This window comes from Lissotriton vulgaris, chromosome 6 (assembly GCF_964263255.1).
Source record: "Lissotriton vulgaris chromosome 6, aLisVul1.2, whole genome shotgun sequence".
In the NCBI taxonomy this organism is placed as follows: domain Eukaryota; kingdom Metazoa; phylum Chordata; class Amphibia; order Caudata; family Salamandridae; genus Lissotriton; species Lissotriton vulgaris.
Window position 1 is genome coordinate 1,772,860,577 of NC_141694.1, and position 27,155 is coordinate 1,772,887,731.

General features: G+C 45.5%; 1 protein-coding gene across 3 annotated transcripts in view; it reads left to right on the forward strand.

Moving 5' to 3' along the window:
• EFR3B (EFR3 homolog B) overlaps positions 1-27,155 on the forward strand; it is a 1,036,998-nt gene that overhangs the window by 225,879 nt on the left and 783,964 nt on the right. For 2 of the 3 annotated variants that reach the window (XM_086928030.1, XM_086928031.1), the window contains exon 1: positions 22,183-22,338. The exons of the other annotated variant lie outside the window; for it this stretch is intronic. In XM_086928030.1, the coding sequence (XP_086784156.1) occupies positions 22,308-22,338 (31 nt within the window). In that variant the 5' untranslated portion in view covers positions 22,183-22,307. Of the gene's footprint in view, positions 1-22,182; positions 22,339-27,155 lie in introns of those variants that run through there. 3 annotated transcript variants of the gene reach the window in all.

A 27,155-nucleotide genomic window follows, 5' to 3' on the forward strand; every position in this document is an offset into this window, starting at 1 on the left:
CTTTGTCCAGGGTCATCTTATGTTTTCTTGGGGTCCTCAGAAAGACATATTTCAACTGTTTTTGTGTGAAACCCATTTCAGAAACTTTGTTTGGCATCATGTAGCACACAACTAGCATAAAAGTGGTTTAAAAAAATGTTAAGTGATTACAAAAAGGTGGCCCTAAAGTATGTATTATCCAGTGCCCCAAAATGTTCCTTTAGATGTCTACAAAGACTTTTATGTCCTTAAGACATCACTAACCACTAAAACCCGATGACCTGTTAGAACCCACTTGGTACGGGGAGCACAAGCAGTGCCGCTCCAGACCGTAGAGCCCAACTCCGCATCTTAATCAGTGTCACCAATATGCCTCCAGGGCACAAGCATGATCATTGTATGTGCTCAGGTGGTGGTAAAAAAAATACAGCTTTCTGTGATGCTGTCAAGGCAGGGACGCATACTCTCCAGAGCCGTGTAGGGACCTTTCTCCATCCCAACACTCTGTGACTTAAATGACTAGATGCATTGTTTCAGATGCTGGCAACAAGCTTATCAAAATTACAAGGCATATTAAATTGACAAGGAATGTCATCAGTATTTTATTATTGTTTTAAGGTTGTGCTAGTAAATATGTGCTTTAAATAAAGTTTGAAAACACTACTGAAAAATTACACAAGTTGCAGTAAATACAACAAGCACTGGCAAAGCCAATAGGTCTCGCCTATAGGCTAGATTTCGGCTTTGGCAGTTGGATGAGTGATGGCTAACAAGGGCTGGTGGGGTTGTATAATGGGGTGATTTAAAAAAAGCACTATATAGCAGGCAGCGCTGGCCGCTTTATAATGCTGTCTTTTTCCTTTCTGTCGGGAGGGTGAGAAGAAACAGGGATGGGAGGGCAGGGAAGAGGGGAGAAGAAACAGGGAGCGTTAAAACCAGTCCAGCACACATGCAAACCTGCTTCAGATAATTTACATTTAACTCTAAGCACTGGACTTTAGTAGTTTTGGTTTCAATTAATAGTTTTCCTTGGCACTCAGTGTGATCTTGTACAAGTACCTGTAATGTAACTTCTCGCAGTAGAGCCAATAGTCCCTCTATAGTTAGAAAACACAGTACTGACTGTGCTGTTTCTGTCAAGTCTGCAGAGGAAAACTACGTCATATCCACCTATGCTTGCAATATTCAGGAAGCCCCTACTCGCAATTTTGTTGCATCTCATTTCTATACTGTTAAACGCATGATTTTAATAACCCCAGCATGCACAGAGTTGTTGGCTAAAACTTGGCCTGATTGAAGATGTCAGATACAGGGTACTGGCCAGCTACTGCATTGCAAAAAATAATCTGATAAAGAAGTAACCATGCCATAGGAACTTGAATGCAATGATCAGATAAAGCAGACATTTGGTGTTGTTGCTGAATTACTGTGTTAGGATTTTGCTGTTGTGAAAACCTCCAGCGCTGATTCTCAAGATAAGCAAGCCAAGGCGCAGCTGACCTCGCTTTTAATCTATTTTAAGATTCAAAATGGTATGTGCTCAACCCAAATATCAGATTGTTGTTTTCTGCATCGGATGTAATCCGACTCAGAGGAGCCCTGCTTGTAAAAGCAAGGAGGGCAGAATGAGTCACATTTAGGAGGTTGCATTTCTTCAGTTTAGCTTGCCAAAAAGGAGCCCACTGTCCGGTACTGTAATACCCAATATAGGCTGTCTTCTTGTCGCTTTATGACCTTACCATATACATTGAAATAAGAATGCGAGAAAATAAAAGCAAAATGGTAGGGACCCTTTTTATATAGTGCTCCAAACCGCAGTCCTGCCTCTTCTAAGCACTGTAAATAGCGGGTGTTATTGTCACCCCATATAGCAAACTGAATGGTTTGGGGATACTGAGGCCTCTGCTAGACGTGCTGATTAACCTTCATACAGAGACCTGAGTTCAGATAAAGGTGGGGGATGGATCACTCCTGTCAAGGCGCATACCAACCAATAAAGACCTCAAACAGGGATGCGTCTTGGCTCACACACTATTCAATCTGTTTTTAGGAGATCTTGTACCAATCCTAAACAGCTGCAACTCTCATGCTCCCAAGCTGGGAGGGTTCCAATTACCGTGTCTTCTATACGCAGATGATATAGTCCTAATAAGTCACACAAAGATAGGGCTACAACACCTAATGAATACAACACATGGCTATTCTGAAGCAAACGAACTGACTATAAACTTGGAGAAAACACAGTCAATGACTATTAGTAAGAACAAGAAAAAAAATCGACGTCGTGGTATTGGAACGCACAAATTGATGATGCGTCAGTGTACAAATACCTAGGAGTAAAGATTGACAACAGCGGACAGTTTACTGCACAGAAAACGAGCATCAGAGGTAAAGGGCTTGCTCTGTCAATCTCTTTAAAAACACTAAACAGCAAACTCTCTGGGCCCTCCCTCTACCTCTAGTACAAGTAATTCATGCTAAACTCCTGTCAACAATCAACTATTGGAGTGAGGTACTAAGAGGCAGAGACGCAAAGACCCTCGACAACACAATCATAGCTGCATACAGAATTATTTTTAATCTGCCTAAACGAACCTCCCCAGCACAAATTAGGTTAGAGTTCAACAACAGCTCCTGGCAAGACATCACTGTCTGGGACAAAGTAAGGAAATTCAAACAAGGAACCCTAAATGAGTATCTCTGGACGGAGCTAGAGCAACACCCTTCCTCCCCAGCTGCCAAGTATCTAAAAAACAGGAACACCTCTAGATAAAGCAGAAGTAGCAGACTTTGCTCTAGTAGAGTGAGCTCTTATACCCTCAGGAGGATCCTTACCCGCCAGGGAGTAGCAGATCTTGATGCATAATATTATCCATCTTGAAAGGGTGCGCTTGTGCACAGCTCTTCCTTTCCTGCAGCCAGCAAATCCAACGAACAGCTGGTCATCCAACCTGAACTCCCTGTCCAGGTAGAAGCTCACCGCCCTCTTAGGGTCCAAGCGATGAAGTCTCTCCTCCTCCTTGGAAGGGTGAGGGGGGGAGGATAAAAGGTAGGGAGGGTAACAGACTGCCGCAGATGGAAAGGAGTTACCACCTTAGGCAGAAAAGCAGCCCTGGTCCGGAGTATAATTCTTTCAGCATGAATGGTCAAGAATGGGGGCTTTGAACTAAGAGCTTGAAGCTCACTTACCCTCCTTGCCGAGGTAATTGCGAACAGGAAGACCGTTTTAAAAGACAAAAGTCTCAAGGGACACTTCTGTAAGGGTTCAAAGGGAGAACCCATCAAGTATGTTAAGACAAGATTTAAGTCCCATTGAGGCACAAAAAAGGGAGTAGGAGGAAATTTATTAGTGAGACCCTTCAGAAACCTTAAAACCACAGGAGATTTGAACAGTGAAGGCTGATCCGGCAAACAGAGAAAAGCCGACAAGGCCGACAAATAACCTTTGACAGTAGCCACCGCAATACCTTGCTGGGCTAAGGAAAGTGAAAATTGAAGAATATTGGATAAACGAGCCCTTAAAGGGTCAATGGACTTTTCCCCACACCAAGCAACAAATTTAGACCACCTATAAGAATAGACGGACTTGGTGGAATCACGCCTGGCTGATAAGATGACATCCACCACATCGTGAGGGAGAGAGAAAGAACTCAGGTTGCCCCGTTCAATCTCCAGGCATGAAGCTGTAAGGTCTGGAGGTGGGGGTGTAGAACCTACCCCTCCATCTGGGAGAGGAGGTCTGCCCTGTGAGGGAGACGGAGCGGCAGGCACGAGGAGAGGTGGAGAAGATCTGTGTACCACACCCTTCTTGGACAATCAATATAACTTGGGCCCAGTCTTGGTGAATCTTCCTCAGAACCCGAGGAATCAAGGGTATGGGAGGAAACGCGTAAAGGAGTTGCGAGTCCCAACTCAATTGAAACGCGCCCCTTGCATCGGAAACTGGAGACTGCAGAATGACGGGAAATGAGCATTCTCTTGAGTGGCAAACGGGTCCACCTGAGGAGTTCCCCACGTCCGGAAGACGTGACGAACCACCTCCGGGTGAAGCCTCCATTCGTGGTCGGCCGAGAACTGCTGACTGAGACTGTCTGCACGTACGTTCAGAACCCCGGCCAGATGATTTGCCATCGAACAAATCTGACCCAGGACCAGAGACGCAGAGCCTCTCTGCAGAGACACCGCGAGCCTACTCTTCCCTGCTTGTTGACATTCCACATCGCAGTCGTGTTGTCCGTCAGGACTTGAACTGACTGACCGCGAAGGGAAGGGAGGATGGCCTTGAGCGCTAAACGTATGGCCCTCAACTCTAGAAGGTTGATGTGAGGCAACCTTTCCTCTGGAGACCAAAGACCTTTGACCTCCAGATCCCCCAGATGAGCACCCCACCCTAGAGTGGATGCATCCGTTATCACTGTGGCCACCGATGGAGGCAGTTGAAAAGGCTTTCCCCGAGACAGATAGCCTTCCACGCCCCACCAAGACAGATCCGTCGCAGTATCTCTGGAGATCCTCACTGACTCCCTGAGATCTCCGTTGTGCTGATACCACTGCCTGCGGAGGCACCACTGGAGTGCCCTCATGTGCCAGCGTGCATGGTTGACCAACAGAATGCAAGATGCCATAAGACCGAGCAGACGAAGTTCCTTCAGGACTGGAACGACCGCTCCATTGTAAAATAAAGGAATAATTTCCTGTATGTCGTGAATCCTTTGAGGAGGAGCGAATGAACGACACACACTTGTGTCCAGTACCGCACCTATGAACAGGTTGCGCTGGGAGGGCACCAGGGGAGATTTGGGTACATTTATCGAAAAACCCAACCTGTGCAACAACTGGGTTGTCTCTTACAGATGATGGAGCACTATCTCTGGAGATTCTGCTTTGATCAGCCAATCATCCAGATAAGGGAATACAGGAATCCCTGACCTTCTGAGATGTGCAGCCACCACAGCCATCACCTTGGTAAAGACTCGAGGCGCAGTAGTAAGTCCAAACGGAAAGACCGCAAACTGGTAGTGTTGCGACCCCACCGTAAAACGGAGATACTTCCTGTGTGACTTCAGGATGGGGATGTGGAAATAAGCATCCTGTAAGTCAATTGACACCATCCAGTCTTCTTCCATCAGCGCTTGAAGAACCTGCACAAGAGTGAGCATCTTGAACTTTTCCTGTTTGAGATAGAGGTTCAGAATCCTGAGGTCCAGGATTGGACGAAGTCTGCCATCCTTCTTGGGGATCAGAAAATACCGGGGGTAGCACCCCTGACCCCTCTCCTGCTCCGGAACTACCTCTATCGCACCTTTTCTGAACAGTGCCAGGACTTCTTCCTGCAAGAGCAACCGGTGGTCCTCCGAGCAAAAACCTTGGCAAGGAGGGAACTCCCGAAAGGGAAGAGCATACCCATTCTCTACGAGATTGAGAACCCAAAGATCTGATGTAACCGATTCCCAATCCCGTAGAAAATAAGTAAGCCGACCCCCTACAGGACCCGCATGATCCGGAATGGCGGATCTAGGGCTGCTTTGCTGTTGTAGGTAGGGGTGGGTATTAGAGGAGGAAGTAGAGGAGGAGGAGGAGGCTTGACGTCCACGACCACAACCCCTTTGTCTACCTCTATAGGACTTGTACAAAGGATTTTGATGCTGCTGCTGCTGCTTCTGCTTATTGGAACGAAAAGTAGATCTTCCAAAACCCCTGTACTTCTTAGCGAAAGAGCCTCTTGTCTGTAAGCCCAAAGACCTTGCAGTCGCTCTGCTATCTTTAAACCTTTCTAAGGCAGCGTCAGCCTTTTTCCCAAAAAGGCCAGTGCCATCAAAAGGCACATCCAACAGAGCAACCTGAACATCAGTCGAAAATATAGACGACTTTAACCAAGCAGCCCTTCTAGTGGCGACTAAAGATCCCATTATTCTAGCAACAGAGTCCGCCGTGTCCATGCCACTCTGATTCACCTGGCGAGCCGTAGCCTGCGTGTCAGACACTAACTCATTGAAGTTTTTCCTATCCTCCTCCGGAAGCTTAGATGATAACTGCTTAACCGTGTCCATCAACGAGTGTACATATCTGCCCAGCAGACAAGTAGCATTTGTCGATTTCAGGGCCATGCTACTTGACGAGAATACCTTCTTAGCATTCTGATCCAACCTTTTTGATTCCTTATCCCCTGGAACCTGGGGAAAAGCACCTGCCGACCTCTTTGAACAAGCCGAATGAACCACCAGACTTTCTGGTGAAGGATGTGAAGTCAAGAACTCAGGGTCACCAGGTGCCACCCTATAGCGTCTCGCCACTGTTCTAGACACCGCAGGAGCAGTCAGAGGCCTTTTCCAGACTTCCAAAAATGGTTCAGTAAGAGCCTCAGTGAACGGCTCAACAACAGAAGAAGGTAAATGGAGAACCTCAGTAAGGATGTTAGATTTAAACTCTACAGAAGGCAAAGTCAAGTTCAGCAGTTCTGCAGCCTTCTTAATAACATGGTAGCGAGCCACATCCTTAGAGGGTGCATCAGAAACTGCGGGCAACTCCCATTCCGGCGAAAGTTCCAAACCACTTGCACTATGCAGCTCCTCAAAATAATCCTCCTGTTCCTGAAGTTCGCCTTCCTCCACTTCAGGGTCCTCATATTCCTTCTCTTCCATGAGACGCTGAGCTCTACGCCTCGACCACTCCAACCGAAGTCGGCGGATCCGGTAACGACTCTGACGGAGTCGGGCCCGGCGTCGAGTGAGGAGCTTGAGGATGGGAAGCTGGAACCGGCGTCGAACCTCGATTCCGAGGTCGCTCCGGAGCTGGTGAAGCCGTGTGCGGAGTCGATGACCTCGGCGGTGCCGAACCAAGCCAAGGTGGATATGTCGTCGGCATAAAAGACGCCGGAGCGTAAGGTTGAGGGACACCCAAGTTGTACGACAATGGACCCATGGGACCAGCCGGTGCACCAGTGGGGTACATTGCCCTTGCATACACGCCATACATAGCATTAAGGAAATGCGAGGGGTCCTGACTAGGACCAGGAAACGGAGGGTACGAACCCAATGGCTGCTCCAAAGGAGCCTGCACCGGAATCGTTTCTTCTTGACCCTCCTGTTTCTCTGGATGATGCACCGGAGTCGCCGAAGCCTGAGGATCCACAACGTCTTCTTCCTCATGTGCTGAAGACTGACACGGATTCATAGACTGATCCGGTCCCGGATCCGGAGAAGGCTCTCTGGACTGTAAAGGCGAGGTTTCACCTACAGGCTCACGAGATGGTGTGGGAGACAAAAAGTCCATACGATGCTTTCGAAAAGAAGACCTCTTCTTCGAGTCCGACTCCCTGCCGGAATGGTGGCTCGAGCTATGCTTCTTCCGCTTATGTTTTTTCTTCGAGGAACCCGAAGCATGTCCCGAAGCCGACTTCGACGCTGATTGGGACCTCAACCTCGATCTCGTCTTGATCTTGACCTCGAAGACCTCTTGGCATCTTTTCCTTTTACCATGGCCAGAAGGAGTTTAGCTTCTCATTCACGCAGAGCCTTCGGGTTCATTTTAGAACAGGATCGACAGCCTTCGACATCGTGGTCCGAGCCCACACACCACAAGCAATCACCATGAGGTTCGGTTATGGACATCATCCTGGCACACGATCCGCACTGTTTAAAACCTGTCTTCTTCGACGACATCTTCGGCGGAAGAAAGCAAATCGAAAAAGATACAGAAACACACAAATAGCAACAAAGTCACTATACTTAACACAAGAGATCCCAAGAAACCGTTAGCGTCGACAACGCGGAAAAAAGGGAACCGATGTCATCATGCCGACGTAGGCCTAATAAGGAGTTGGTGACGTCAGCCGGAGTCGCGCGATGCCGTGCTCCTGTGACGTCGTCCACGCCTGCGTGCTACAAAAGAATTTTCCGAACGTTGCTGACGCAGGGGGATATTCACTAGGTGAGGAATCTACTGGCAGATGTATCTATCAGAAATGTGTTTTTTAAGGTATAGGTTGGGCCTGCTACTCTGCATCCAACACTTCCCACACTGGCTAAAAGACAAGGCAGGCTCCCTCTGCCGGTTATGTGGCTTAGTGCCAGAGGATATGCTGCACTTGTTATGCTCCTGTGACAAATTGTTGGATGAACGAAAACATCTGCTGAAACACCACTTTAATCAACGAGGGATGCGCTCACGAAGGAAGGTAGTTCTCGCCTGCTTTGCATCTCAGGACCCACAGCTGAACTGCAGTTTTGTGAAATTTATGAAGGCAGTTGAAAAGAAAATGCCAAAAATGTAATTCTAAATGTTTTTCAGACAGCACTATAAAACAAAACTGTATCTATCGCCAAGGCCTATTTAACAGGAAGTTTAAGGCACTGGAAAATAAATAACTTGAATCCTAACTATTTTTAGACCACATTATAAAACAAAACTACCTATTTTAAAGGCAAATTTAATAGGATGCATCTTTGTGATTTTAAAACTAATTGAGAAATTGTGATTACGATACTCTGTTTTTATCAAGTATGCAGATTTAATTTTATATTTTGATTTTGTATTGCAATAGTTTTAATTACCTATGCAAATAAAAATAACTAACTAACTAACCATATGGCAGGTCTCAGTTTGCCGACCTCAGAAGGATGGGAGGCAGAGTGGCTTACCTGAGAAGTGATCCTGTGGCCAGCATGCTATGCAGATGTTTCTGCGGTGCAGGTATTAACCCACTGAGCTTTCTGTATCTTCCAGATCTTACCCATTGCCTTGGCTTGCACGGGACCTGGGCTCACTTCCCCACAGGGTCCATTAGAGTGCAGCAGGCTAGTTTACTCGGCAGCTGCGCCGAGTCCCTCAGCCGTTTTTCACTCTTTAATTAAAAGATCACTTCTGCTATGGTGTGCTGCCAGGGAGGCGCCTGTTACCGTTAAAGGGCCATCATAGCCTGGGTCTTTCCTACGTCTTACTCCCCAGCCCCTGCCCATCGTTAATCTGAATCCAGGGGTCTTATTTCACTTTAAAGAAGAGGCATCCATTTAAAGAAGCGGCCCCCGAAGGCGTCAGTGTCCTTCCAGGGCTGCAGAGCACCAGAAACAAGCATTTACAATGCAATGGTCTCGTCTTTGTTAAAGTTAGAGCTATTGGCAATACTCATGACAATTTTGTTTTTAAAACATATAAATAAATGGCATTGTCATTTACAATGCCAATGGCTTAATCTCTCGCAAATGTGCGAGACCTATTGCATTTGCACCCACACACACGCAGAGCCACACCCACCGAGCCACACCCACCCACCCACGCACACAGAGCCCAACACACACGCACACAGAGCCCAACACACACACACAGAGCCCAACATACACACACACACACAGAGCCCAACACACACATACGCAAATGTGAGACCTATTGCATTTGCACCCACACACAGAGCTACCCACACCCACCCACACAGAGCCCAACACACACACAGAGCCCAACACATACACACAGAGAGCCCAACACACACACACACACAGAGCCCAACACACACACACACAGAGCCCAACACACACACACAGAGCCTCACACACACACACATAGCCCAACACACACACACACACACACACACATAGCCCAACACACACACAGAGCCCAACACACACACAGAGCCCAGCACACGCACACAGAGCCCAGCACACGCACACAGAGCCCAGCACACGCACACAGAGCCCAGCACACGCACACACACACACGCACACACACACACACACACACACACACACACACACACACACACACACACACACACACAGAGCCTCACACGCATACAGAGCCTCACACACACAGAGGCACACGCATACAGAGCCTCACACACACAGAGGCACACACACACACAGAGCCACACACACACACGGCTTCACTTACCGGCTCAGGGGGGTGGGGAAGTCTCTCTGTTGCGCGGCCAGTCTCCCTTCCTCGCTGGAGGCTCCCTGCATGCCTTTACTGCGCACTTACAAAGCAAGGGGGCAATAGGCTTGAAGGATGAGGCTTTCTAGCTGACCGACAGCCCCTATGATAGAGAAAAGTAAACAAGCCGTCAGGAGGGCAGTCGAACACCACCATGTTTCTCCGAGGTCAAGCAGAAATGCTTCAGAGAAACGTGCCGTCATTTTCCGACGGGGTGTGTTTTTCTTCCTCTCCTCTTCCCATTGGTTGGAAGGTAAAATTCAAGCCAATGGGAAGAGGAGAGAAAGAACCTAAAAAAACACGCCCCTCAATCCGATAAAGACGGGGCTTAAATGGACAGACGCCCCTCTTCTCCAATGGCTGGCCTCCGTTTAGGAAGCCAGCCAATGGAGAAGAGGGGCAGGTTCAAGCCCTCACCCTGGAAAACATAAAATATCGCCGGCGGGACCTAAAAAGGAATGGTGTCCATCTGTGATCCCTAAAGATAATGAAGGCGTCAGAGTTCTTCCAGGGCTGCGGAGCACCATATAAATAAATAAACAAGCAGCTCAATAGGAATAGTGGGGGGAGAGGCAAGATGGCAGCAGCACCCGCGGCCGAGTGAGAGGTGTTGTGGAGTAGTCCTACCTGATGCGGACCTGCCCGGAGTTATATAATTCCTGGGGTTTTCTCACGAGTGTTGGAGGGACACAGCGCTTCTTCTTTTTCCCCCGATGCAGAGCTGAGAAGCGGACTTGTCGGGAGTGGAGCAAATAGCGAAGCCGAGCAAGCGCTGTTGAAGATCTCATCGGGGCCGGCGGCGGTGTGTTTCACTCGCCCCCCGCCCTCACCTGTGAACGCTGAAAACCGCCTGACTGCACAGAGCGTTTTGTGGCGCGGACGCGAGGCGCTTCGTTCACGGCGGGTTTCGAGAGGATTTACTGGCTTCCCTGGACCTTGTTTTTTGTTTTTCTGGCAGCGAGAAAGAGATTCTATGCTGGAGGTCCCTAGAGGTACTTTCTCTTTATTTTCCTTGGTTGAAAATTAGCGGAAAATTATTTAACCCCCCCTCGCAGGGCATATCTGAAAGAGAGAGCTGCCAGCACACGTCTGGGGCAGTTTGCCTGATTACAGTGGAGTTAGTAGAACAGTTGAGCTGTGGAGCAGAGCAGAGCTGTTACACCTGCGTCTTAGGAACTATCTGGAACTGTTTTGGGCTATTTAGGCTGAACCAACAGCGTTTTTTTTTTAACTTTCTTGAGCCGCTTTCATTCTTGGCTGGGCCCTTGAAACACTGAGGCACTATATTGTCGTGGCAAATACTTATCTGCTTTGAGGGGGCCTTATCTTATTTGAGGGTCCGGTATTTCAAGCAACAAAATGGCCCCAAAGGGAAGGGGGGCTAAAGCAAAGGCTGCTGCTGCGGCTGCCGCCGCAGCTACCAGTGAGACTCCGACCCCGACTTCGACTGTTGCTGGTATCTTAACCAATGATCCAAATCCAAATCCAGCATGTACTCCTGAGTTATGCAGTAATAACTCACGTATGGCCCATAATGGGCAGGCGATACCTCAATTGGATATTGGTGTAAAAGAGCGTACTGTATCAGACTTTTTAAAAAACAAGAATACTCCCGCTGCTAAAAACATCATTCAGACTCCCCCTATACCTACAAGTCAAGGTATTGGTAATAAATTAGCTATGGGGGCAAGACTTGAGCAGAACTTACTGCAAAGTCTGCTACCGCTATCGGTCCCAGCAACGGTAACAACGTCATTAACTGGAGTCTCTTGAACCCCTCAAGAGATGGATACGGATGACGAGCTGGCTGAGTTATGTCAGGCTGTGGGAGAGGTCAGAGTTTCACCCAAGGCTAATAATAACTCTAGCCAATCCACTAAGGATGCAGTCCTCTCCCCAGCCTCCGAGATCCCCGGTACCTCTGGTGTTTCTGTATCTTCTGGAGGAGCTCCCCAAGTAATTAAGAAACATCCCATCATCAGTCTGGATAAAAACAAAGATACAGATACAGGGAAGGTATCCGCAAATGATGGAGAATCCGTAGGCTCTGGGGTTCAATTTTACTCCATGTCAGATGTTTCTATTATGTCAGAGGGGGAGAATGATAATGAGAACGATAGACTGTCTTTCTCAGGTGATTGGGTGGATGATGGCAACCTACCCCTTGAAGAGAATATTCTAAGTTTAGACTCTGCAGCAAATGGTGAGGCTCTTGGCACAGTTCGTAAGGTGCCTGAACAACAGAATTCACTTTCCACTGCTAGATCGAGCGAGTATGGTTGAACAACCTCATTGGGATGTGGTGTCGGGGCTGCAAGTCAACCAAGGAAAAGTGCCTGATAATATTGAACCAGAAGGCGAAATTACATTGAAATCTATTTATAATTTACAAACATATATCTACAAAATTATCATGGTTCATAGAGAGGAGACCAAAGCGGAGGGGCTTCGGACCCAGGGAGCAGTTCGTAAATTGCAGAACGCGGTTCGTCGTATAGCTAAGTCATGCACAGAAGCCACTACTAGAGTTCAGGAAGCAGAAGATCGAATATCCACTGTCGAGGATGAACTCTCCACTCAAAAATCCTCAATTAATGTACTGCAAAAAACCGGACAGGACATTGATTGGAAACTTACCGACTTGGAAAATCGTGCACGACGAAACAATTTGCGTGTCTTAGGTATACCAGAAGGCTCTGAGGGAAAGGATGCTCGACGGTTTGTTGTGGAGCTCTTTACAGCGGCTTTTTCAGATCTGAAGGACTGGAATTGGGAGAAGCAGATTATAAGGGCTCATTGTTTTCCATTTACGCAGAGAAGAGATGCAGGAGGTGACGCCGGGAAACCAAGAGCAATCCTTATCTGCCTTCATAACTACCTCCTGCGGGAAATCTTGTATGATCAAGCTAGACCTGCACGCCCCAGGAAGGGCATCGGGTGTGAATTTTTTGTCCACCCGGACTTTTGTCAGGTGACCTTGCAGCAACGTTGGCGGCTAAGGCAGCTAATCTCACCTATTCAAGCAAAAGGGGGACAGGTGTTTTTATTAAATCCTGACAAACTTAAGGTAGTGCATTAAGGGAAAACAATATATTTATTTCTAAAATTAAAGCACAGGAATTTTTGGATGCAATGTAATACATGTGCAGTGAGAGGTAACTGTTGCAATGTTGAAAGATTTTCTTTTTTTTTCTTTGTTCTGCTCATGAGGTCTGCTAGTATTTCTGTGTTTGTTAATTACAGCAATTGAAGATATGATTTACAGAAGTAATATATGGATATTGATATCTATAGGGTGGATGACTGTTTATAGACAGCTAGCTTGGATAGAGGGTTTAGGCTGGCACAGGGAGGGACGCTCCCTTTACACGACCACTCACCATCACTGAGGACTTAGTGCTTACGCCTCTGTTGGGTGGGTTCACCGAGGGTGGGGGGTGTGATGCTGGGGGAAAGGAAAAACAGTAGAAGAATGGTCTGTGTTAATCAAGACTCAAAATTTGGTGTTTTCTTTTGTTGTGATACATGTGTTCTCCTAGTGTGTATTTCTGGTTCCCTGTCTTGTGCTGAATTCTTAATTAGACGGGAAAATGGGTAAAATTACAATCTGTTCTTGGAATGTGTGTGGGTTTAGCGATAAAAAAAAAAAGGGGTATAATGGCTCAAATATTGAAAACTATGAGAATGGACGTACTATGTATTCAAGAAACTCATTTGTCTTGGAAGAATAGAGGATGGCTTATGGATCTTGGTCTAGAGTTTGTGGGATGTTCTCGACAGGGGTCCACTATAAGAGGAGTAGCTATTTTGAAACGGTTTGGGTTGGGGCAGACTAGAAGAGTCAAAGAGGATCCACTGGGTCGATAGGTAATCGCGGAACTTAAACTTGGTGCTACATTGATGACCATATGTTCGGTCTATGGGTCTAACGTTGAGGACTCCTTTGTTTTAAATCAATTAAGTATTGAGTTAGCGCTATGGCCCCCTCTGATAATTCTGTGTGGGGATTTTAATTTACATCTGGATGGGACATTCAATATATCTAGTAATAGTCCTTATGTAGGTAGGAAGAAAAGTGTGTTCAAAGTTGTCAAAGGTATTATTGAGGAATTTGGACTAGTGGATGTAGGGTATCTTAGATCCGGGGGTGCATCTGGGAGCACTTTTTTCTCAGCCCCACATCAGAAGCATTTTAGGCTAGATTATTTTTTTGTCTCGGGTGTACTCAATACCTCGGCAAATTTAGGGTATAATATTCTCCCAAAACTGATTTCAGATCATAATCCCATTGTCCTTAATGTAGATGTAAATTTCTCCCAATCCTTCAAGCCTTGGTCTTTTGAGCGAAAACTCTTATGATTCTCTTTATATTGAGCATATGAGCAAATGGATTTCAGAGGTTTTTTTAGAACAATTGAGGGTCAGTCCCAATCGGGATTGTATGGGATGCGTTTAAGTTTGGGATACGTGGAGAAACCTTAAGTTACTCACTGAAAAAATAGAAGGAAATTAGGAAGACGGAAGAAGTAGAGATGAATAAGACGAGAGATCTTGAGATAAAATGAATGCTGGCATGTAGTAGGGGTACGGGTACGGGTACTGAGAGCATCTCAAGAGATTTATTGGTTCAGAAAGCTAGGATTCATCAGGGCTTTGCTACAAAACTGGCCCACCAGTTAGCTGCTTATAGATCGGAAGTGTATGAAGTAGGGGAAAATTCGGGAAAGCACCTGGCCAAAAGATTAAGACAAAAGGCAGTCTCCGCTAATATAGATAAAATAATGGATGACTCAGGGAAAATATATGACAAAACAACAGAGATATTGGGGTTTTTTCGCGACTTTTATTGCAAGCTATATACGGACGATGTTACCAGAGATATTGAAGGAAGGGTAAATGAATTCACTGATCCTGTTCTTAACCACATGGCTGCTGGGCGTTTTCCCCCCCCTGTGCTGAAAAATGCCATTTTAGTGGCACCATGACGAGCTCAGCTCGTCATCAGCACACGACACCCGTGGGTGATGACGAGCTGAGCTCGTCATCAGCATCGAAAGGGTAAATTCAATTTTATCATCGGAAGAGGCTGAACAACTGGAGTTATCCATCACTTGGGAAGACATAGAACTATCCCTTTTGTCGCTAGCTTCGGGCAAAGCTGTAGGACCCAATGCTATTCCTCTTGAGTTTTTCAAGGTGTTTCGCTCTGTCTTAAAATCTGAGTTAGTTAATTTATGTACAACAGTTCAAAAAGGGATGGCCCCACCTTCTTGGCAAGAATCTACAATTACGGTTTTCTTGAAAAAGGACAAACCTCCTTTTTCTCCATCTTCTTTTCGTCCAATTTCAATGATTAATGCAGATAGTAAAGCTTATTCTAAGATCTTGGCTTCACGACTCTCTAGCATTATTACCCCACTTGTTTCTAAATATCAGCATGGATTTATTCCTGCACGTGATACGGCCAACCACATTCGCCGCCTCATTACTTTTGTGGACTGGGCCCAGGCAACGCGATCAAATATCGGCTTAACCTTGTTGGATGCAGAAAAAGCATTTGACAGGGTGGCCTGGGCTTACTTATGGGACATCTGATCTAGAAAGGGATTTGGTGCGGGTTTTTTAACCCACACCAAATCCCGCACCATGTATGTTGCCCCTAAGGCATGTGTTCGTATTAATACTCAAGTATCGTCCTTTTTTTCAATTACCCGTGGTACCCGACCAGGTTGCCCATGCTCCCTTTACTTTTTGCGTTATATATCGATCCCTTAGTTAATCGTCTTAATATGGAAGAAAAAATAAAGCCGATCTACTTAGCCAATACAAACTACCGAGCGTTAGCTTATGCTGACGATATTGTTGTCGTTACTACTGATGTTGAGACGGCGTTACCAGCAATTAATGATTTAGCCTCCCAGTTCGGGCATTTTTCGGGGTATAAGCTTAATCTTTCAAAAACTCAGATCTTATATTCTGGGGATAATCCCCCGCCCAATATTCCTCTTGCCTCGGAAGTCACGTACCTTGGAATTAAGATTTCACTCCCGATATCTAATATCCCCGAACTGAATATCAATCCAACCTTGGCTAAAATTAATTCTCTGCTAGAACGCCGACACCATTTTCATTTATCATTACACAGAAGAGTTAATGTTTTAAAAATGCTAATTTTACCTAAATTACTATATATATTTCGTACAGTACCCTTAGAATTCCCCCCTATTTGTTTTAAAAAGTTAGAAAGGGAAGTAGCCAGGTTTTTGTGGGGATATAAACGACAGCGTAAAGCCTTTAAAAAGATGATTCTTAGTAAGGAGTGTGGTGGGTGGATGTCCCGTATTTTCTTTTCTATTATATTGCGGCGACCCTTCAGGTCAGTAGTCCACTTATAATTGGGGACAGAGCTAGAATTTATTTGTGTAATACTCCGTCAATTTATGAGTTAGTCATGGGAGAAGGAATGAAAGCCTGTTTGCTCAAGGTGATTGAACCTAGTTACTATAAAAAGACGAGATTTAAGACGTTGAAAGCAGCATTTGGTGTTTGGCAAAAGGTCCGGCGACACCTGGGATTTACAAAATTGAATGTGCATACACCCTTTGCTGCACCTGGTTTATTATCCTCCTCTATTTTTTGTGATTTAGTAGCTGTTAGATGGGGGTCGAAAGGAGTATGCTATCTAGGGGACTTGTTTTCTGACGGTCAGCTGGTTTCTTTTCATGAGTTACAGACTACGTTTCCTCTAACCAAAAATGATTTTTTTAAGTTTCTCCAGATTCGCAGTTTTTTTTACAAAGTCCACGGCATTCAGCAGACATTAGAATGAACAAAATTCCCCTTCTGGAGCATCTAGGGAAAAAAAAAATCAATCAGTACTTTGTATTTATGCCTGATGCAGGAGTTCCCGGATGATCTAGAAAATTGTCAAGTTAAATGGATAAGTAAGTTGGGGATACCAGAAATTGACATACGATAGTCAGTTATGCTTGCTAATAGATTACTTATAACTGGGATGATGAAATCGCAACATTTTATGAGTATACATGACCTTTATTATACTCCCAGTAAAGTTGTCAAATGGAGTACGACAACGGGGACTAAATGCAAACGCTGCGGTTTTAATGCGGCTGATGGAATACACATGTTTTTCCAATGCCCTAAGCTTGCGGAAATTTTTTCAACTAATTGAACTTTTTTGGGGTGTTATTCTAAAGAGCAATATTAATATAACCGCAGAGATGGTACTGATTGGTTTAAGTTCAGGCATCCCAAGATCAAAAGCTATAACTTGTTTTCTTTTCATTTGGATGGCTGTAATCCGAGCTTGCATTACTAGAGATTGGATTAATCCTGATCCTCCGTCTTTTTTTAACTGGCGGGAAAGATTACTATCAATGTACAATATAGAATTAGCTATTTATAAAACCAAGGGGCTGAAAAGAAGGGACATTTGAACAAAGATTTGGGCACCAATTACTGATTGGATTTAGATGCATTTTTTTCTTTGTTTAGGTTTTTCTTTTTCAGGATCTATGTATTTGTCTTCCTGTTTTGAACATTGATATTCCCACTTAGTGATCGTATGAATTTGAGTATGTCGTTTATTTATCTGTAGAATTTGACTGTTCGTTCATGTTTTTCCTTGCATAAAACAATAAAAGCTTAAAAAAAAAAGAAAAGGAATAGTGGGGGCGAGCACAGAGAGACAAGGGGGAGTGGTGCAGAGGAGACAAGGAGGCACTGCAGCTGCCGCCCTGCGCGCTACTGCTCGCTCCCGCAAGCAAAACGCTGTTGGAGGGAACCTTTGCAAAAGAGGTGGGACATACACCCACCCATAGCCATTTGCAGGCTACGATAACAAAATGACACAGGCAACAGCCAACTCAATGTGTGGGGGGAGTCAGACCCACACAGAGTAGTTTAGAGTGCTTAAAGGAAGCATCGCAGAGCAGCACTTGCATGCTGGCTCAGGCTCGACCAAAAAACAGCTGCCTGGCTATCTTGGCATTAGCATCTACTAATGAAGCTGCTTGTGATACCAGTTATTCTCACCTTTGCATGTGGCCCAAGAGAAAAGCTACACACTCATTAAGCAGACAAGGACACTTTTGTGCTTGTATGGAAAATTCCCGCCGTGCCTCTCCTTATACACTACAGAACTATAAGGATGTTCTTGCGGAAATGCCTCTAATTGCTGAAATAAATAGTTCTTTAATGTGGTGGGCCTACAGAAACTTTTGGAGCTGGAGCCATGCATTTGCTCTATTTTGGACTTTATAAATTGCAGGGATGCCCAGAGTGTTGCTATGATACACAAGAGTTTCGTCTTCAGGGCAGATGGCATTACAAACTCTTTACATATGCACATGGTCTCCTATGTTCCGCTCGGTCCCTCACTGATTCTTTTCATGAGATATCGTTTTTAATGGATCTTTGACCATCCTGAGATGGCCTCTCGAGTGTGTCCCTTGAAGTGGGGCTTGTTGTCTTCTCGGTATCTTGTGCCACTGCATTACGGTTGATATCTTTCCGCTCGGACAGCACAGTATTCGATCTTTTTTTTTAATGGAAAGGGTTCTATGCTTCAGTTTATTCTTTTTTTTTTTTTAAGAAACCTTGTTGCCTAACGGGTAAGATACGCCACGTTGGATGGCAACAAGCACTGGTACTGGAGCACTACGGTAGGTTTATTGTGAATGTGCAGTATAGAGCCTCAAACCCCCCTGAGCTGAGGTGCGTAGTGCCTGGACTGGATGGGCTGTGGGCCCCTATTGCTATACAGTAGGGTAATACAGTAGGTTTTAGAAATGGAGGGAGGTAAGGGAATGGTCCTAACCACATCAGCGGTTGTACCAACAGTTGCACAAGGATTTAATTGACCCTTTTTTAATCTGAATATCATGAAATGTTGATGCACAAGTAATAGCTCCCTTAAAAGCTGCATTTACCAAAGCACCTTTCTCTGCTAATGTCTGTTTGATTTATTACTTTTTTACAAAGTTAACTTTCATAATGGCTGGAATCCAGCCTTTCTGCGGATTACTATGGAACTGTTTTTACCAACTTGCCACCACTATTATTTACTAAATCATGGTGTAATCAGCATTCGCAACAAAGCCTACCTACTGGGAGGGTATCTTCTAATGCTTTAGAACAATTCTCATCATTGCCTGTGTAAACTGTAAATGTGAACATTTTCAGATATTATACTAGAACTGAAAATGACCTCAACATTGCAAGTGAATCTGCCATTTACCAGCCACTAAGAAGTCAATGAGTGAGTGGGTTCCGTTCTCAACCAAGAAAAATCATTCTCAGTGCAGGTGTTTCCATGTTGCACAGGTGTCACAGTAGAACAAGCATTTGCAATGCCATATGCCTCGCATTAGTGAAGGTTAGATCTATTGGCGTTGAAAATGACAATGTGTTTCACTTATGATTTATTTTTGTAGTGAAGTTATTATTAACCCGTTGGCTGCTCACGCGATTTCGCGGCAGTGCGGCCGTTTTAAAAACCGGGCAGTGCGAGGTAGTGCTGCTGTCGGCCAATGGCAGCATGGAAAGGGTTAAGCAAGTAAGTGCATGTTGGTGTTTATGTAGTGAGATTGCACACTAAATATGGAAGTACTGTGTTTGCTATATTTTCACACAAAAAAAACTTTATTTCCCTTTATTGTAAAGCATTCTGCACCACTCATATTTTTAGGCTGCTAAAACACTTGGTTCAAGAAATATGTTTAAGCTCATGTTTTTGGGAGGAAACATAAATTGAGGGTACTGGGTGCTGCAGTAACTATGGCATTGTTGCACAATTGTCAGTAAAACGTATTCTCCTTACCTGTAAAAATGGCTGTAGTTTAAAGTCCATACCGAAGAGATTGTAGCAGAAGCCCTGCAGGAGCAGATACTCCTTGCTGCCGCCTTTAGTAGCCATGACAATAGGGACAAGCTGAGGAGAGCTTTAGGGAGAGAAAGAGAGACCTGCTTGGGCTTCAGTCAGATGCAGGCAACTCAAGTAGGCAACGTGAGCACTGGAGCAGGAAGCCGAAATGCAAGCCAAAGCATCAAAAAGCATGGGTGCTAATCACCCCAGGTCCAGTTGAAGGACAGGTCCCCAGCTGTAATCACTGAGAAGGGAAACTTAGATCAAGTTGGGTGAGCTGCGCCACTATTGTTAAAGCTGAAACTCTGCATGCCGCGCTGCTGAAATTAAAACATAAGCTTTTGTGAGGCTGAAAAATTCATAATATAAAGCGTGGCATGCCGCGCTGCTTTCAAAAATATATATATTATGTTGTGTGCAGTCGCAAGATCGAGTTGGGCAGGCGGCACATAAGAAAAGAAATACGCGGCCACCATTATTGCAGCTGAGGCAAAAAAAATAACAAAAAAGCACAGCACTAGTTAAAAGAAAAAGCTGTTGCAGGAGAGCGTGTCCTGTCTGCAACAGCTGGCAGGAAAAAGTAGTTTATGAAAATAGTGCTCACAGACTAATTAAAAAATCCAGAGTAACAACACGTGTACAGGGGCAATCCTCATGGGAGGTTACAACAGGAGAAAAGGAGATAGTATGGAGAGACTACTAAGCTATTCACTAACCAAAAGACGCCATTTACAATAGACAGTAACAGGAGCCAATTGAAATGATGGCTTGAAAATGGGCAGTGCTTACAGGCCATACCTGAATACAATATGTCTCAAAGAGACAGCACAAGCGTTGCCTTGGCCAGACCTAAAAACAAGGGGCTTTGGTAGGAATGTCTAAGGAGAAGTAGTGCCCTGCACATGAAGGGAATCCTTATGCCATATTTTCTTTTGAACTTGCGTCTATATGCTTAATGCTGTCTGACATCAGTTAGCGTTACTTGGCTCCTGATCAAGCAATTGAGGCTAATTTGATTTTAATGTATGAACAGTGGCAATGTTTTCTCTTATGTTTAATTAACAGAACATTTTTTAAAGCAACATATTCATTATGAAGTGTTTGAAAGGACACACTCACCAAGATATTAGTGGCAATAGTTCAAGTTCAAGTTCAAGTTGGCAATAAAAACATGTGCTGTAAATTGCAAAAATAAACACAAAGCTGAATTCGTGCGTAGGGTACATTCTTCGACCCCCTCTAGCCGCAGCATTTCCCCTCAGCCTGCCCTCATCCCCTTGTTACCTACCATGATCCTTCCTCTATAAGCCCTCTCAGTGCCACCCTTCTTCTACATTTCCAGGGGCGTAGCTTTAGGAGGAGCGCTTGGGGTGTTACACCCCCCTAAAAATGTATTCTGTAGTAAGTGTGGGCACAGGTGCTTTCAATTGGGTATGGCGAGCTATCTATCGGATTTCACCCTGGATTTGTACCCACAAAAACACACACACAAAAACACACACTCATTTCCACCTTAAAACTCGATTAGTTTGAAAACGAATGTATTTTAAGTCCACTAACAATCCGCAATCCTTTCTCTATCTACTGCCTCTTAAGTCCCTTCCCCGTCCTCCTTCCTATAAAGTATTTTAACAAAATATGCCAGCGTCATTGGGTGAAATCTGAAGCTTACATTCATCCCTCTCCCCATTCTTACTGGCCAAGCTACGCCTCTGCATTTGCCATCTCTTCCGTGGTACCCAATGTAGGCTTACCTCGCCCCCTGCTCTACCTCACTCTGCACCCTCGTCCCTTTCACGTCTTTAGCCTCCGTTAGCCCGCCTCAACTTGACTACGTCCGCCTGTCATTCCTCAAACCCCTCTCCTTCCCTCTAGCACTCCATTTCTTATCGCCTCACCCACCGTCTCTGGTTTTTCTCACCTTCTCCACCACCCCCGTCATTCATCCAGCTGTTCTGCTACACTGGTCTTTTCTCTTGCCAACCACTTTGTAAACATATGTACTTTGTTAGTTCGTAAAGCACATAATGGAGAAACAAACCAGCTTCAAGACGCTCTTTTCTCCTCCGCGTCCTCAACGGTCTCATTCCCTCAAATGTCACTCACGCGCCATCTGTCAATCCCTCAGCAGACCCCCACTCACTTGTGATATTCCTCGTTCTTCCTTCCTCGTGCCTCTCAGACACCCCCTTTCCTCCGTCTCCCCAGTCCCTTTTGCCTCCCCTCAGCTGTCAGCCGCCTGTCCCTCTGCTCCCTCCACCACCTAACGGTCCCCACTGAACCCGCGAGACCCCCGGCTCGCGCGCAGCGCCTGCTCCAGCTGCTGCGTTCTCTCCCGTCGCAGGCGCGCGCCCGTCACGTGACTCGGGGCGCGCGGCCGCGGGTCCGTTTCCTCCCGTGAATGGGAACCAGTAGTTTCCGTTAGTGAAGGCTGGAAAAAGGCTGCGCCAGTGGCTGCCGCAAGAAAAGGGGCTTTTCCGCCGTCAGGACCGTCCACGGACCCAACCCCGAGGCTGACATGGCGAGGCGCGGCAACTCCGCCTTCCAAGGTAGGACGAAGTTTACTGCGGGCGCGCGCTGGCCCTTTAAGGTTAGTGCATTGTGGGTCATGAAGTCTGCCAATCTGAGGCCAGGGGTTTTGTTGGCACTTTGCTGTTGATGAGGCTTGAATCCCAGCTGGTATTAGACCGCGGGAGCTGCGTTTAGACAGCCCCCTTTCTTTGTCAATAACACAGTGAATGCCGGTGTCTACAGTTCCGCTTTTCAGTACTCCGGTTTTCTGTGCTATTGTTTGACGAAGAGATGACCCTCGTGCCGTTCGTGGCGAGGGCTGTCCCTCAATAGTATTTACTAGCACCATTTGGTGTTCACGTTGTAAGAGCAGTGAAATACGGCGGTCAGTGCATGCTAGTAGTAGTTGATGTTCTTGTTTAGTGACTGTTTACATAATAGTTGTACGGCTACACTCGCTAGAGTCTGTGAGCTTTGTCAGCGTCCGTAAATCATAGTCCAAAGACAGATTGAAGAAAAGCTATTAGGTCGATCTGTGTTCCGAGTGAGATTTTCACATAGCCTTGGCTTTTCATTTGAAATCTGGTACAAGTAGTGCATATTTACAAGTGCTGCATTGCAAGTGCCAGAATGCAATGCTCCTCTGAGTTATTTAGGGCTACTTCACTCTTTGCCATCAATGCCACCAAGGAAAGGGATTCACAACACCAGACCAGGGACATATTCAGATCACTTCTGTAGCCAGAAAGTCAGTAGTAAGGACTAGAGGGAACCGAGGCAGTACTTGTGCATTTGTGGCTGCACAACATTGCTAGAACCCCAGTGTTAAATTAATTTTATGTTATTGCAAACGTGTTACCAATTGGAGGTCTGAGTTGTTTTGAATCAGGTGTTCATGCCACACCCCATTTTGGTTTAAACTTTTCAGTAATTGTCTTTTGGCTTTTCCCCAATGAGCAAGATTACAAAGAAGAATACACTTTGGCTAAGCCAAAACATCTCCCTTGCATTTTGAGTGCTGACTAATATGGCAAAAAATGCATGCTGTACAAAATGCATCTAAGAGATAAATAATGTAATACATGAGGATATAGGTTACTTTGGAGGTGTAATATGTTCTCCCATGCATTGCAACAAAGCATCCCATAAGCGGTGCAATGATGCACTAAACAATCACTAGCAGGAGGTGGGAAAGAAATACTCCTCTGGGTGGCAAGAATGGCCCAGTTACTTACTGGTAGTGACCCGATCACTTACTGGTAATGTTTATTGCTTCAACTCTTCGTTGTCCCAGTTATAACCACGTTAAGTAATTCTTACCTCAGGAGACAGGAAAAAAACCAGGAATGATAAAAGAAACCCTGCCCACCCTCCAGTGGCGGCTGGTGACATTTGAAAATGGTGGGGCGTAAACCAATTGACGTACAACACTGTAGCAAGCGAGCGTAGCTCGAACCACCTACTCCCCCCAAGAAAATTTTGAAAAAAGAGTGGGCAAACAGTGGATTTATGGCACGCACTGCCAACCCTTTCAACCATGCACAAAGACCAGACAATTCTCCAAGCAGCACTTATACTCCTTTCCTTTCACAATAAAAGGGATCCTTTGAAGCGCACAACAGCCCTCCCTTAATTTCAAGTACCGAAGCAATGATGAAAGTATCAATGTGAAGGGCATTTTTGAACGGGGGCCACATTCAAGAAGCCCCTTAAATAGAGCACAAAGAAGAAAAAGTAAACGCATTACAGTGGATTAGCAAACGAGCAAGCACTCATTACTCTGCCCACAAAAGGACAATTACAATTGGCTGCAGAGTTCATATTCCATACAATTACAATACAATACTGATCCCACTGGAATCAATTAAATAATTAGCGGGCAGTGATGAAGCATTTCTAGATGGTGAAGTATTTTCAGGAGCCAATAGTGTGTTCTGTCAAACATTTGTTACAGTCTGTATTTCGCACGTCACATGCCCTAAACTGACATAACATCCAAACTTCAAAAGTTGGATTACATAATTTACAGCATATGTGCATTTCCTCTTGTGTCTGGCGTTGCCCCCATTAAACATCACTTTTCACCTGTCTGAGCTTGCTATGTTTCTTGGAATTCCAGGTTCCAGATTCATAGGGTCTGCTTGGACTCAGTCGTACACACCTCCCAGTAGCAAGAGAAAGCAGTTTTGGTACAAAAACACACAGGGTGCAGGTTCAATATTGGCATGACCCCACTGGATTTACCCAGGGTGTGAGGAGAACGGTTCCTTCTATGTAGAGGTATAAAGGGTATACCCCACTATCGCCAGCCAGTACTGCTCCCAATCTAAGGGTCAGCCATTACGACTCAGGAGGTTACTACCCAAGATGAGGAATGTAGCCCTAGCCCCCTAGAATACAAGCACCCTGGAACGAGGAACTGTGTGGTCTCTGTCATAGGCAACCATGCAGAACATATGTATAATAGGTGAGAACTCGAAGGAGACACGGAAATATAATCACAGGATGGTGTATCGGCAACAAGAGCACAGGGCTTTGATCCTTCCACTTCTACTTAGACACAGCCCCGCACAAAGCTGAAGCAGACTAAAGGCAAGTACCCCCCATCCTGCCAGAACATTTGTTATTGCCAGGACTGAATGTAATGCAAGCACACCGGACAAATGGACTGAGGAAGGCAAAATAGATGCCCAGCCCTCCACTAAAGGAGAATACTGAAAGAGAACATCTCAGAAAAATATGACTGCCTTCACCAGTGAGGAGCATCGTTATTCAGCAATTAAGGGGGCATACCTGTGTGTCGGTCAAGATGTTTGCAATCACAGCAATGTGTGAAGCATGATTACTGAAATCATACCTGCGTGTGGTGCATGATTGCAGAAACAATAGTAGAGTGGGACACATGATTACAAATACTCCGCGCAAAATATGGTAAAGTCAGCCTTAATTTCAGAGATCGGCCTACGTAGTTATCTATAGTACTGTTTACACAATACTTTAATATCCATGAGGTCGACTGCAATGTTGCACCACTTATGCCTCTCACAATATCAGGGGTATTGCGCTTGTGAAAAATAAACTCCTGCTGATGCTGGAGCAGGAAACAAATCAGCCACAAGATATTTGTGTGGGCTGGCTCCCCGGGGGCTTTAACTTTACAATATTACTTCCACTTGTGAAACGGACAAACACAATGTCAAAGGCACTGTGGCAATAATGCTGCAAATGCCACCAGCAGATGGGTGCTTCGTATGGGATTCTTCGACTTTGCGGCCCATGGCTAGGAGGTCAGGTCAAGCAGCTGAGGCTGTGAGCTTCATACTGCCAACCGAATGTTCCTGATATCTATCTGTGGCTCATCCCGCAAGCAGCTTCCCTGTACTCATGGAGACTAATCACGGACACATCCGCAATCTGTGCCTCGTTTAACGTGCAGTATCCCTGCCCTTTAGAGACGGGTATTAAACTCTTACTGAGTTTTCACTCAGATAGTGGCATTTAACATTAAAATGTGTGTTGTCCTCAAAAGTAGGCAAAACAAAGCAAATTATGCAGCTTAATGCGGCACACTTTCAAGCAGCACTATCTCACTGTTTTGCCACTGCTGCATATATTAACGCCGTATGGGCAAACATTTCACCTTTTTATCAGTTGGATATCTAAATATAGCAATCAGCAACTGACAGGTCTGAGGGGACCTGCAGCCGCGCGATAGAAGGAAGGCCTGCCCCTGCGCAGCAACACATGCGGTACCGTTTTTGTTAATACATTTTGATCTGTTTGAGCTAGAAAAAGTTATTTTTTTGTCAAAATCAGCAAGTTATGCAAACGGTGATGGATTATGTGGCAAGTGTGGCAAATCAAAGATTATGCCGGAAACGCTGCAAAATTGCATGTTTACAGGGGTCGTACTCCAGTAGTGAGCCACACACATTCACAACAATACTTAATTATTAACTGTCACTTTGCATACATGTGTTTACTTTAATATCAAGCGAGTACGCCGTCTCGGAGAGAATAAGTTAGAATGGATCCATCAAGTCAGGCGGAATTCTCTTTGCTTCGTCGAGGGTTCATGAAAAAGTTGCTTCTTCAGTCGTGGCCGGTGGAACAACTCCAGTCACGGCCGGCATGAATCAGGGGGCTGGGGGGAAAGGGTGTAACCGCGCGGGGAGGGGTGGGTTATTGCAATGAATTAAACTTACCAGGCATGAGGCATCTTCTTCGGTCCCGCGTCGCCCCACGTCTCCTTTGCAACGCTCAACAGGAAATACTAACGGCGGCAAATCAGGAGACCGAATGCGACGGGGGGGGGGGGATAGGGGGACGGCGGCGGACTCTTGTTTCATCGTATCCTGGCATTTGATAGGGCATGGGGTGACTTTGCGCAAAACGCATCACCGCCCGGGCAGGAACCTATCTACAGACGTATGTAAGCAACAAGGAGATTTTTCAAATCAACCAGGGAATTAGGCGCACACCAGTGTGTCCGCACGGTAGAGAGCACCGTAAAGTGGTGGGTACAGGCAAAAGGGCGGGCGGTAATCTCACATAACCGCTCAAAGTTGGATCTAGAGGATCCACACAAATAACATAAACACAGCAATGCCCCTGCGCTATACAAGTATATGAAACATTTAGAGAAATGACATATATATAGAAAGCACTTTCATTTAGTATGCATCCACACTTTAGGAATCGTTTTTTGAGAATCAGTTACTCCAGGTTCAGGTACAAAAGTTCCGAAAAAGAAAGAGAATTGTTCTGTCCTTGATGTTAAATCATAGGTTTATTGTTCCTTTGTTAAATGCCAACACGTGTTTCATCGCAGGGAACATACTGCGAATCTTCAGGG